Raw genomic sequence first — 14109 nt, 5'->3', positions numbered from 1 at the left:
GATTCCTAGATCGCATCTATGATATAAATTAGGGAGAAACTAAGGCACGTGGTCACGTAGCCTGTAACAGAAATAGGAGTGGCATGTAATTCACCCTGGTTCTACAGCCCATTCGTAACCAGTACACTGTACTCACTGTACATGTCTTAGGCTTCTGTGAGCCTTGTAGTATTGAACACAGTAGATAATTCAGTACTTACAGATGGTACTTTTTATTTAAGAAACAGTTCCAAGAAAGAGTGGTGTTTTGGGTGGTGGCTATGGTGTGGTTTGTAGATAAATTTTTCTATGTTTCCTTTTCAGATTTAGATGGTGCTCTACTCTCGGGGCCAGATGGTGATAGGAATGTGAATGCAAATTTATTGGCTGAAGCTGGCACTAGTCAAGATGGAGGTGATGCTGGTAGGTACAGTAAGATTTTAGCAACAGTACATTTAAGATTGGGAAGTGTTACATCTTACCTGCAGCCTACTGTAATTTCTCTCCCATAAGGGGGTTCTGTTGTATATAACTACTCTCAATCTATGTTAGCTATGTTTATGATGACGTTGGAAAATTGATAAATGCAAATTGATGTTTCTGGTTTTGTATGTTTGAGGGAGTCATTTGTTTAGTTTAAAAACTCTTACATATAAAAAGTAATTGAGTTAATATGCCTTATGGCTTCCTGCTGGTATATAGATACGGAATGGAAATGGTAATTACGATAATGATTGAATTTATTTTAATTAGTTTTTATGCAAAATGGTGTAGTTAATGGCTATAGAAAATGTTGATTAGTTCTGTGTGATATCAGCAGTGCATTGGAGGAAACTTGATGAAAATAAAAACAGAATTCATGAGTATGTTATGAATGAAATAGAATAAAAGAAAGTCAATCTTTACAGAAGAATGCCAAGCTGATAGAAGAATGATAGAATTGGAAAAATAGCTATTTTGCAACCCCCACAGGAAATAATTCAAAATCATCAGTGGATGTTAAGCCACTGTTAATGGGCTTGTCCCACTATGATTGGGTGAAAGGTTGTTGGGGAATATCATATTCACATGGTCTCAAATTATTCCCATAGATTCCCATAGATGATTTCCACTTGCAAAGGGGAAAAGGTGAATTTAGAATAAAGAGATCTGAGGAAGATTGTCTTAACTAAGTGATTAAACTTCAGTGTCATTAGTAAGAGAACAAACTGAAATTAAAGGCTGGCTGATTTGATGTACTACCTGGCATACAACATTTCTTTTTTTTTTTTTTTTTTTTTTTTTTTTTTTTTGAGACGGAGTCTCGCTCTGTCGCCCAGGCTGGAGTGCTGTGGCCGCATCTCAGCTCACTGCAAGCTCCGCCTCCCGGGTTCACGCCATTCTCCTGCCTCAGCCTCCCGAGTAGCTGGGACTACAGGCGCCCGCCACCTCGCCCGGCTAGTTTTTTTTGTATTTTTTTTTTTTTAGTAGAGACGGGGTTTCACCGTGTTAGCCAGGATGGTCTCGATCTCCTGACCTCGTGATCCGCCCGTCTCGGCCTCCCAAAGTGCTGGGATTACAGGCTTGAGCCACCGTGCCCGGCGGCATACAACATTTCTTATGCAGTATTCTTGAGAAACTGTTTAGCTTGTATCTGATGACAAAGGAAAACCCAGACATCGATGTATACGACAGGTAGTCCAAACTCTAAAATATTAATGTTATGATAGACAAGTGGGGAAACCACTAGATTGAAGGAGACCAAGGAAGTAAACTAAAGTGCAGCATGGATCTTGCTTAGATCATGGGAACACAAAATGACTAAAGAGGACATTTTGGGGCCAACCAGAAATTAGAGTATGTAGTATGTGTTAAGTGATAAGCAATTTTAAATTTCTTATACGGTGGTTATCTAGGAGCATGTTCTAGAAGATGCATTTAGGCTTGAAGTTATGAGCATGCATGTTTTCAGATAGTGCATAGAAAGCATGTATGTGTGTGTGTACATTAAAACGTGACAAAACTAGTATTTGTTGAAGATAGATATGGATGTTTATTGATTGTTTCAGTTTTACTAGCTTTGGAATTGTTTTCAAAGTTGATGAGAACAGAGACAATGAGGTACTTCTTACAAAAAGTAGTCATGGGCTCTGAATTCAGTATGTACTGACGAAAATAAAGCCACATTTCTGAAGAAACTGCCTTAAGGTGGTTTCCCCTGACTGTCTAAAAGAATTTATAAAACAAGTTTTCAGATGTGTTGAATTTTAAAGATTTTGTTTGTACAGAAAATTGCTAACAGCGCAAGAAGATGTTATTGACTTGCTTTCTCAGTTTTGAAATCTAGTCCAAGAATGGGTTTAGTTGGGGGTGTGTGAATTCATATGTAAAGTTTTAAATTTGTAAATCTTTGATATAGGGTTATTCCTCTTAAAGGGGACATTTAGATTCATTAGTATTTTTGCATCTGAGATCAGCCTTTGCTTGATGATTTTGATGTCAAAAACTTACATTGCTTTTTCCTTAGTTTTCTATTATGGAATAATGTACCCAGAAGGATATTATTGATCAGTAAGCACCATTTTGAAGAGCTCTATGACCTCAATGATCCTTAAGTGTAGTGAATTACAATGACAGTACCTTTATTCAGGCCACTCTTGTAATTCCTACAAGTATTCTCTGTTGTAAGAATTAGGAGAGATGGAAGAAATTTGGGGCAAGGTTTACTCAATTTGAATTACCATTTTGTGTTGCAGATAGAGTGTTACATTGCTTGTTATCATGGATGTTGAATCTCGGATTTTCAGTTTACAAATTGTTTTAGGGATATTCTTCTGTCTTTCTTTTGAGATGGGCTCTCGCTTTGTCACCCAGGCTGGCCTGAATCTCATGGGCTCAAGCGATCGTCCCACAGCCTCTCAAATTACTGGGATGACAGGCACCAGCTACTGTGCCTGGCCTATTTCCTTATTCTTATATGTTGTGAATAATTATAGATATTAGAACATCTAACATGTCTTGATACTAGTTTCCCAAGTTATTTTAAGCAAGTCAGAAGAACTTATTGGCATGTGCTAGATAACATTTATTCTACAAGTAATTGTAGGGCATATGTCTTAGACAGTAGAAAAACCAAGGCAAGTAAGATAGGCAGAGTTCTTGCTGTCTTGGAGTTTGACTTTGTACTGATTTAGACAAGAAATATGGATCATAAAGCTCAAACTTTATTTAGAAATGTGAAACTAACAGTAGGTTGACCTCCAGGCTACCACCTCCATCCCATTCTTTATCCCTCACACAGAAATGCTTCACTTTAGGATTCTTACAGCTTACTTCCAAACACGAATTAGGTGCAACTATGATGAATTATAGTTGAATTATATGTAGCTATGGGTGCAGGGAGCTTTCTTTACATCAAAAACCGGTCAAGATATTCCAAGTACAGCACAGTTTACAGTAATAGTAATGATGTGCAGTTTTAAAATACTTTAGAGACATTTTTACTTTGTTGGGTATTAAGACTTTCACCAAAAGGAATCTTAAGTTATCTTAATTTTTAAGAGGAACAACATGTCTGGGAACATATATGGGAAATGATTCTTAGCAAATCCATTTGGGTAAACATTCTTTACTTTTGAAACCGTGATGCCCATGGGAGGAAAATGTATTATTGCTGCTTGAGTGAACTGTATCTTGGCAAGGAGTGTTTTAGGCAGCTTAAGTGCTTTGAATTGGGAGCATGCTTATCCATGGATGAGGAACAGCACAGAGGTCAGTATGGTTGGAATAGAGTGACTGAAAGGGTGGTTGGAAGCCAGGGCTCCACCAGGTAAAGCTTTGGAAGATACTGAAAGTCTCTAGCTTTTACTGTGAGGGTGGGTAGTCTTTGCAGCCTTGTAAGCTGATGGTGATCTGCCTTAAGGTAGTGTTTTAAAGAATCTGTGATTTCTCTCCTCAGAACACACTCCAGGAAGGCAACAGTGGAAGTAGGGAGACAAGTTTTTGGTGGCTACTGAAGACAGTCCAGGGGCTAGAGCTCACGATTGATTGGATCAGGGTGGCAATAGTTGTGGAAGATTCTGGATATATTCCTATTGCCAAAAGGTTCCTGGTCCAAGGAATTACATTAAAGATGGAATTAAATCCAGTGGATATAATTCCCACCCTTGCTAATCTGAAGATCCTTAGGCACATGCATTATTCTATTTTGATTGTCTTCTGCACGTTATTTTATTTAAGGATGGAGTTAGAAAGAAATTTCAGTGAACCCTGAGAGCATTCAGTTACCTTGCCCTAATATGTCTGAAACAACAATGATATAGTAATAGAACTTTAAATTTTTAATTATCCTGTGTATATTCTTTATTCTCAGTCCATTTTTCTATACTAATTAATCTTAAAATTATGTGCCTGTCTTGGGTTTGTAATAAGGAGAATATCCCATTTGATAGCTGGGCTTTAGGGTGATATAATCTCAAGTGATAGAGTAGTTAGAAAAAAGCAACTATTAGGAGTTCTGGTTTGAATATACCCATCCTTTAAAAGGGTAATTTCTTGTGGCGTCTGCACAATTAAATGATACTCATGTTTTTTTCTCCCCTACCAGCACCTTTTTTTTTGTTTGTTTTCGTTGAGACATGGTCTCACTGTCACCCAGGCTGGAGTACAGTGGCGCAGTCTTGAATCACTGCAACTCCTGGTCTCAGATAGTCTTCCCAAGTAGCTGGGACTGCAGGCACCCACCACCATGCCCAGCTAATGTTTAAAATTTTTTTGTAGAGACGGAGATGGAGTTTCTCCATGTTGCCCAGGCTGGTTGCAAACTCCTGGGCTCAAGTGATCCTTCTGCCTCAGCCTCCCAAAGTGCTGGGATTATATGCATGAGCCACTGTGCCTGGCCCATGATTTTTTTTTTTTTTTTAACTGAATTTCTTCTATTATAGTTGAATAGTATTTCATTTAATTGTGATAATAAAGTAGGAAGACATCTCAATTTTAGACTAAAATACAGTTTTATTTAACTCATTAAGAAGTTCTATCATAATGCTCATAGGATATAAATATATTTTCTGTTTTCTGACTCTGATAAGAGATAGATCTTTATTACCATTACTAATTCAGACTTTTTACTTGTACTAGGTACTTCACATGATTTCAAGTATGGTTTGATGCCTGGTCCTTCAAATGATTTCAAGTATGGATTGATACCAGGTACTTCAAATGATTTCAAGTATGGATTGATACCAGGTGCTTCAAATGATTTCAAGTATGGATTATTGCCAGAATCTTGGCCAAAACAAGAAACTTGGGAAAATGGCAAGTATTAGTCAACTAAACAAATACAGAATTATTAAATAATTGTTAAGAATTAAAAGCTTTCATATTCTGCATTTTTTTAAAAACAAGTATCAGTAGTTCTACATAATTGCTGTTCTCAGAGATAAGAAGTTTTGATAGCAAGTTTTCTGTTTAATGTATAATAAGCACTTTCTCTTTTTTTGTTAATTCTCATAGGTGAATCATCTCTAATCATGAACAAGTTAAAATGCCCTCATTGTAGCTATGTAGCCAAATACAGACGAACACTAAAAAGGCACTTGCTCATTCACACAGGAGTGAGATCATTTAGCTGTGATATTTGTGGAAAACTGTTTACTCGAAGAGAACATGTAAAAAGACATTCCCTGGTAAGTAACTTTAAATACAGCTGATCTTTGAGATAAACTGTATTTATGTCAGTGAAGTTTAAAGGGATTTAAACAGTTAATTGTGAATTTAAGGAAGATTGTCTCCTAAATTGCTTTGAACAAAGAGTTTGACTTTATGAACTGATAGTGAGCTTTTTACAGAGAAACAGTGGTATATTCACTCATTACTAAATGTGTGGTTTAATTTGAGTGGTTCAAATGCATTCTATTATATATAATATCCTTATATTGGATTTTTCCCCCCTTCAATTAGGTGCATAAAAAGGATAAAAAATACAAATGTATGGTGTGTAAGAAGATCTTCATGTTAGCAGCCAGTGTTGGAATAAGACATGGATCTCGACGTTATGGTGTTTGTGTAGACTGTGCAGATAAATCACAACCAGGAGGGCAAGAAGGTGTAGATCAGGGACAGGATACAGAATTCCCTCGGGATGAAGAATACGAGGAGAATGAAGTAGGAGAAGCTGATGAAGAGCTAGTTGATGATGGAGAAGATCAGAATGATCCCTCTCGATGGGATGAATCAGGAGAAGTTTGTATGTCTCTAGATGATTAACTGACCTACTATACTCCTCAAGGATGCTGCATTTGGACCTAATATGAATCGACAATTTGGATTGTTGAACTTGAAGGCTTGCAAAATATGGTACATGCTGGATAGTAGTTATGTTGCTGTGAAAACTGTAGGGTCAAAGCCTTATAGCAAAAAAAAATTTTTTTTTATATTTGCACAGGACTATACAGCAAACAACCATGTGGTTGGATTACATGGAGTCCCCACATATTCAGTCAGTTATCAAAGTAAAATATTTTCTATTTATAGGATATACAGTAACTATTTGGGTCCTATGAAAATAGTCCTTAAAGAGCTTACATTCATGTGCTACTTTAACATGAATGGAGAAAATCCATTTATGGAAGTACAGTGACAATTGACCCAATCACTCTGTCCATCAAACCACTCAGGCTAGTTTGTACTAGTAGAGTTTTGTTTCTATTTTTATTTTTATTAATTTTATTTTTTTTAATACAGATTTTCAGTGAGGGGCTTTTTCAACCCCATTGGTTCTATTTTCTTGTATTTTTCCATTTAATTTGCTTCATAACTTAAACCAAGTCTCTTCTAGTCTTAGGTATTATTTCTCAATTTTGTGCTGATGGGCATGTTTATAAGAACTGGAGAGGTAATTTATTGGAATGAACTAACTGACTTCCTCCATTCCCCCCTTCCTTTTTGACATGAATTTTACTACTTCACAAATGAAGAATGATGTTATGAAGTTACCGTGGCGAAGTTGACAAATACCACTAAAATGATTATGATTTAGAAGTAACTTTCTTCTGCTGCTCTAATCTGATAAATGGTTACTATATGATGTTTTCTGACATGGTATTCGGTTTTGGGTATCTGTTACTTTGGCACTATTCTTGTTTGCCTCTTTATTTTTGCCAGTGTACTATACCTCAGTCCTATTTGAAAGACCTAATTGAATGAAAAATCATAGAAATAAGTAAAATGATTTGTTTTATAATTTATCCACCATGTCCAGTTTGGTTAGCTTGTTATGCAATATAAGTGAAATATCAGGTTTTTACCCATGTCCCTTTTATCATTAAAATTAACACAAAATGTGCATTCTCTTTCGTTTCATACTTAGCGGGATATTGATTGTTTTGAAATTATGATCAACACTTAATTTATTTTTTTCTGTTCCTTGAAGTCACTACACCTTGATACAGCCCTTCTAGTAGTCACCATGATTCAACAGTCTCAAAAATCTTACAAATAAAATTCTGAGAAGCTTTATTATTCTATAAACTAAATTCTTCAGGGTACAAAGGGTGACATTGAGGTGAAATTGTCAGATTTACTTAGCCTGGTGACATGAATTAGCTGATTGTGGAACTCTCAGCAGCATTTCACGTATTGTTAACATGTATGGCATTTATTAGCATATTGTATATTATATAAGATTGAGGGATGTCATATTTTCAGCTTTCTTTTAAATAAAAATTGAGTATATTTTCCTATTTTATATCAGGTAACTAAATTATGCTAGTTATGTGGAAAAAATTGCAAAGATGCTTTGACAGATATAATCCCTTTGGTGCTCCATCTGATCAAAGTTGGAAAGTTGATGTTTTTTAAGAGACAAGCTTTATCATTGTCTCTGATTTCAGAAGAATAATGGTTTATTGTTAGACAATGATGTTTCTGCTTGGATAAATCAAAGATAAATTACAGTTACATGGTTAGATGCATCTTTTGTCATCTATATTATAGTTTCTACATAACTGTAAACCTGACAGATAAGAATAGTTTCAGTTTGATTTTTGTTTAAAACAGATGAGTACATCTTAATGTTCTAGACAAATGAGTAACATGTATTTCTGGTAGAAATTAGTTGGGCAAAGATACTATGAATGAAAAAGTATTTTAAACGTAAAATGTTCTTTGTGAATATGTAAGTATAGTATAAAGATTTCTTTCATCCCATTTATTCCCTTCCTTTAAATAAACTAGTTTACAATTGGTAGATCTGTCTATATATAAATATATATTAAAGAACAAAGATATATATCTAAAAATCACCTAAATCTGCTTTATTAGACTACAGTTCACTTATTGCATAGAAACTGGACTTTGGCTTTACATTCTTAATGTACTTTTACTTTTCCTCAAGATATGAACTTACTCTCTTGAAGCTGAATTTTCTTTTACTACTTAAATCATTTATGTATATCTGGTAAATTATGACCAAATTTTTGTTAGATTGCATACAGTAAATTGAAATACACACTTGGTACACTACGGGATTGTTGTGCTTTTGTTTGGTTTTAGTTGGAAATAAGGTTTGATGTAGATGGCTTGTTACTGTTAATTTAAAATATTCTATAATTGTCCATTTTATGTTGTGTTGTGACAGATTTGGCTATATTTTTAGTCAATTGAAATATACTTTAAAAGTTTGTTTTTAGGTAATCCAAAGGAAAAGTGTTTATACTCTTGAATATATTAGCCTCAGCCTATATAAAAATTTCTTTGAAGTAAACATTTTACCAGAAACAGAATTGACAGATTTTTCTACTTGCTGACTGCCTAACTTATTTTGTTTCATGATCTCGAGGGACTGCCTTTTCCCATCTAGATCTTTTTAAAAAATAGTTTTAGTACTAAGGTATACTACTGGACATTTCTATTTTTTTAAGTGTATTCTTTTTCTGACTTACAGTAAAATTTCAGGAAGTTGATAGATACTAAGAACTTATGATTGGTCTCAGAGGTAACAATGAAATACTCATAATTTTGTCTGTGGAAATCTGGCAGAATTATGTTACACATTTGGCGAAGTTGTCTCTTGTAATTTATATTTTAAATGAAAAAGTATTTTATAGCTTTTAATTTTAATGAAGGGGAAGAGTATAAACTTTCTTTCATATTCACTCTGTAGTTACAGACAGTCTCATAAATCAAGATTGTGCATTATTTCTTAGCATTCTCAGAGACAGATACTTCCATATGGACCCCTGTTCATCTTTCTTATTTACTAGATATTTTGCTAAATTTAGCACACTAGCAATTAAGAGTTTAAAAAAGAAGAAACATTATAGGAAAGGGAAACTGAGCAGTAATGAGTAGCTTTGAAATTGAGGAAAACACACTAGCTGGGTTAGGTACAGCCATCCTAATGGAGAAGAGTGAGCTAAATGAGTTAATTCATGTAAAGTGCTTAGAACACTGGTACATAATAGGTGCATAACACATCTTAAAGTTGTTTAATAATAGATAACCAAGAGGGAAAAAGAAATGAGAAAAGACAGGGGAAAGGAAGGAGAAAATAGGAAATGAAAGGATTAGGACTTCGTCATTTATATTAATACAAAATGGTGTAAAGGGCCTGAATATGACTGGAGTAGTATCATATGGGGGAAAGTGTGATGGAAAATAGGTTTTTAAAAATCTTAAATTTTAAAACTTTAGTAAGCTTTATTTATATTTTTTAGGATTTTCTGAACATAGCATGAAGGGTTTAGATTCATTTTTCTGAAAAACGATTCAAAAAACTACCAATTTTTTTTTGAGTGCCCACACTTGCCATTGTGCTGTATACCTGATTTTACCTTAATCCTCTATAAGGTAGGTGCTAATTGTCTCCATTTTATAGATGAGGAAAGGCTCAGAGAAATTCAGAAACTTGGCTAATTTAACACAGCTGTGATAGAGCTGGGGGCTTTGAGCACGTCTGATTCTGAAGCCCATACTCTTTCAAGGAGGCTCTATTGCTGCCTCACTGAACAACTCTTGTAGAATTTCAGCTCTTAATGGAGTCTATGGATTTATATTTTTCCTATAAGACAGCTGTGTTTAGAATTTTGAGTGTCTTTCCTCCCCCCAACAAATTTCCTTATTACTATTTCCTCATAAAGCAGTTGTTTTGTCACTTTGACTATATTAAGACACATCAGTGTAGCACATGCTCTTAACCGGCTGTGGCATTTTAATTTTATAAAAGAATGGTTTTTATCTGAAGAACTAGATAGAAACCCCAGTTTTTGTGCCGTTCAGTCACCCAGATCCTTAAACTTAACGATGGTACATAATATCCACACTTAGAACTAACAGGTGTTTAGTCACTTTAGGACTTAAAATGGAAAGTTTTTTTTTTCCTGCTGTATCCCTGCTTTCAACTGAAGTTAAAGAATTCTAGATAGTTTAAAATGTGTTAGGGATAAGCACACTTCAAAAGATGTTTTCTAGCCCTAAATTTCATGATATTGGGTACTTAAATTTGGAGTACACTAGCTATTGAGAACAATATTTTGGGTTGAGGAGAGTGATGGTTGAGGCCATTATTTAGTGGGAGCATTGGCATTTTGAACACTGTAAACATAAAAGAACACTTCTGCCTGCTGTTTGTAAAAGCTCTTTGGGAAGATCTTTTACGAAGACCAACTTTTTAAAATGTAAATTACCTACCTAATATAAGTGTCCTAAGACATGTATGTAAACTTCCGAAACTGTTTTGTCTGTGTATTTAGAAAATACACAAGAGTCTTTATTCAAACCTAAAAATATAAACTTGTGAGCACTAAACTGCTTCTGGCTTTGTGAATTTTATTGACTGACATTTAATTCAGATTTCTTTGCAAGTGTACTAATTTAGACTAATTGGGGTAAGGGAAACACCTTAATGAACTTGACATGTATAATTCAGATATCTTTGTACTTCAGGCTTACAAGTTTGAATTATAGAATACTATAAGGGTTTTTTGTTTATTTGTATGTTTTTATATGAAAGTACATAAATGACAAACTACCTCCAAGTAATGCTGCTTTAATTAGTAGCAGTGATTTGTAATCAGTGTATCTTTTAAGATTCTCTACAGGTTTTAGAAAACATTAAAAATTCCCTTTTAATTTACATTTGTGCATAATCTTGGAAATGGGTTGAAAAGCAAAGGTAAACTGCTTCATCCCGTGTTGTATATTTGTGGACTGATTGACTACAAGTGATGTGATGTTATAAATTTCAAGTCTTTGAAATTTTATTAATGTAGAGAAAACATAACTAGCTTTTTAGGTTATTTCAAAGTAATAGAGCAAAGGAAATCAGAACTGATTAGATTATTCAGACTTTTCTTAGAAAAATAGGAGTTCGTTGATTTTGTTTGGAGAAGAGCACAATACAGGGAAGCCTACATAGCGTTATAATGCCTAGTATCTTTAAACATGTAAAGAGCTATCATGAGGCAGAATAATTAAGATACTTTATGTGTTTCTAAGGGGTCATGATTGGGACCATTGGCTCAAGATTGAAAATTGGTTTTTAATTATCCAAAGATGAAATGGGGCTGCTTCAGAAAAAGGTCTGCCACTAGAGATAACTGCGTAAAGTCAAAGAGATTACTTAATCATTTTGGCTAAGGCAGTATTGACCAAACATTTCTATTTCAGAGTTGGATTTGTGCTTAGTTTTTTTTAGGTGTTGGGACCGTTGTAGTTACTTTTTGTTTTGCTTAGTCAACAAATAACTAAAATGATAAAATTTTGTATGTGTGAGTACTGGTGGATGAAGGATGTTTTGACAATAAAAATGACATAATTTAGGAAATTAAGAATTTAGACACCAACTTCAGCTTAATAGAAAAAATCACTACTTGAACTTCTTTCTTTTTCACCACAAATCACCACAGACCAGTGTTTGGGAGCAGGTATAGGAAATTGAATTATTGGATCTATGTTTAGGTAAGAAAACTAAAGGTTCTTCAGAATTTAGGCTATGACATGACTGTCTTTCTGAAGTTTAAAGAAAGAAATTGAACTATAGGAAATCTATTCCGCTAATTAAAGTGAATGAAAAACTGCATGGCGCCCTACCTGCTATTAATACTGCCACTTTACTGTCAGCCAGATTATTTTTTTCCCACCATGGCCAGTCTTAAATTTGGCAATAAGAAAAAACTAATCTTCCAAGTGTAATTAGGTATGCGTTAGAAACTTAGTAAAAGCTAAACACAAGACAGTCTTCTTGGCACAGGTCCTAACAGTTGGTGAGATAATACATAAGATGGTTTCAAGATTATTGTAGAATTACTTAGATTGAAAAGAGACTACCCAATGAAGCATACCCAGAGAGGTTGCCACAGTGACTCCAGTCAGTTTTAGGACCCAGGACTCCTGAACTTCCATTTCTGTATTATTTTTCCTGTACCAAACTCATTCAATAAATGTTTGAGATTAGGGATAAGTTTGAAGTTAGAAGATTCCAAAGTACACTCAAATAGTATTTGGCACATAGCTTGTTGCTCAAAAGTATTTACCAAGTGAATGACTAAAGGCACTAGCAACTTTAAGGATTTCGCCTGTTAGTATCATATGGCATGTAGCTATCAAGCCAGTTTCGTTATTTTGTGTTGCCAAGCATATGATACATGGTGTCACACTGAGCCTTTGGGATCCTTTGCCTGGATACATAACCCTAGTAGATAATGTTACTGCAAGATGTAATGACCAAATCCAACCTACTGCAGATGTTACTATGGAGATCTCAATGCAAAAGTAGCCTTTGTAATTTTTTTTAAACCATCTCCGTAACAACATTTAGTGAGAATTATTAGCCATTTGCTGCAAAATATTTGTTTAAAAATGTCTGACATATACACCACTAATATTTAAATGCCCAGCATTCGGTCTATATGTGAAAAAACTAGAAGAAAAGCCCTGTTGGAGTTTTGATGTAGCGTGCAATAATACATCAATAAAAATATTTTAAAATGACCTGATGTTTTAGTTGCCAATATGATTTTGGTATTTGTGAAGAGGTATGTTGGGTTTTGGCATTTATATTTTACCATATGAAAAACATATTCATGTAAAAGGTAATGTGAAGCTTAGCATCTCTGTCAGCCTGTCCCGTTTTCAAGTAGTCTCCTTGGATGTTTGTAGCATCTGGATTCCTAAAGTGAGATGGTGGCATTTATGTACTGACATGGGTAATTCTCCAAAGCAGATCTTCCCACACTAATTTTTCAAGTACTTGTCACCTAAATCATTAATAAAATGTGCCCATTCCAAATAATAGCAAATGTAGGAATTGAATCAGCATCCCAGAGTACTAGTCCTGGGCCATATCCTCATTTATAGCAAAGGAAATTTGAAGAAGTCCTAAAATGACTTTACTTAAGGTGAAGTCTAGAATTTTACATATGTAGGTATATTTTTGTTAGTCTTGCATTTGTCTAAAAATTGTTTTTTTTTATTTCATAGGCATAAAGATGTTTTTATTAAAATCTTACATTAGACTGAAGACAGTGTTTTGGAGCCAGGAATCATTCTAAACTTTTATCCTGTATTTGCCTTTTAAAGGTAGCTGACATCTGTGGTGGTCTTTCATTGCTCCTGGGGACTTGTACCACACTCAAATGTGAGCTCCCGTTTCATTCTGTGGACTCTTCCTCTTTGTTCATACATGCATTCCACAGATACACATTGAATACCCACTTGTTAGGCCCTTGGATGAATAATGAGACCACAGGGTATATAGTGTTCTCAATTGTTACTATACTGCAAGTCAAGTCAGTTGGGATGGGGAAAGATGAAAAATTAGACATCTGGGAAATTTTACCAAAAAGACCCTTTGTATCAATGTTTTTTTTTTTTCTTTCTTTCTTTTTTTTTTTTTTTTTTTTTTTTTTGGAGACAGAGTTTCGCTCTTGTTGCCTAGGCTGGAGTGCAATGGGACAATCTTGGCTTACCACAACCTCCACCTCCCGGGTTCAAGTGATTCTCCTGTCTCAGCCTCCCAAGTAGCTAGGATTACAGGCATGTGCCACCATGCCCGGCTAATTTTGAATTTTTGGTAGCGACAGGGTTTCTCCATGTTGGTCAGGCTGGTCTCGAACTCCTGACCTCAGGTGATCCGCCTGCCTCAGCCTCCTA

General features: G+C 34.9%; 1 protein-coding gene across 2 annotated transcripts in view; it reads left to right on the top strand.

Annotated features, from left to right (window-relative positions):
• Positions 1-12948, top strand: part of ZBTB10 (zinc finger and BTB domain containing 10) — a 44041-nt gene extending 31093 nt beyond the window's left edge. For both annotated transcript variants that reach the window (XM_050802227.1, XM_050802225.1), the window contains exons 3-6: positions 304-402; positions 5098-5274; positions 5473-5645; positions 5920-12948. In XM_050802227.1, the coding sequence (XP_050658184.1) occupies positions 304-402; positions 5098-5274; positions 5473-5645; positions 5920-6225 (755 nt within the window). In that variant the 3' untranslated portion in view covers positions 6226-12948. The remainder of the gene's footprint in view (positions 1-303; positions 403-5097; positions 5275-5472; positions 5646-5919) is intronic.
• Positions 12949-14109: the final 1161 nt, after the last annotated feature.

This window comes from Macaca thibetana, chromosome 8, assembly GCF_024542745.1.
Source record: "Macaca thibetana thibetana isolate TM-01 chromosome 8, ASM2454274v1, whole genome shotgun sequence".
Lineage (NCBI taxonomy): Eukaryota > Metazoa > Chordata > Mammalia > Primates > Cercopithecidae > Macaca > Macaca thibetana.
The sequence above is the reverse complement of the archived record's forward strand: the minus strand, read 5'-3'. Positions and strand labels throughout refer to the sequence as shown.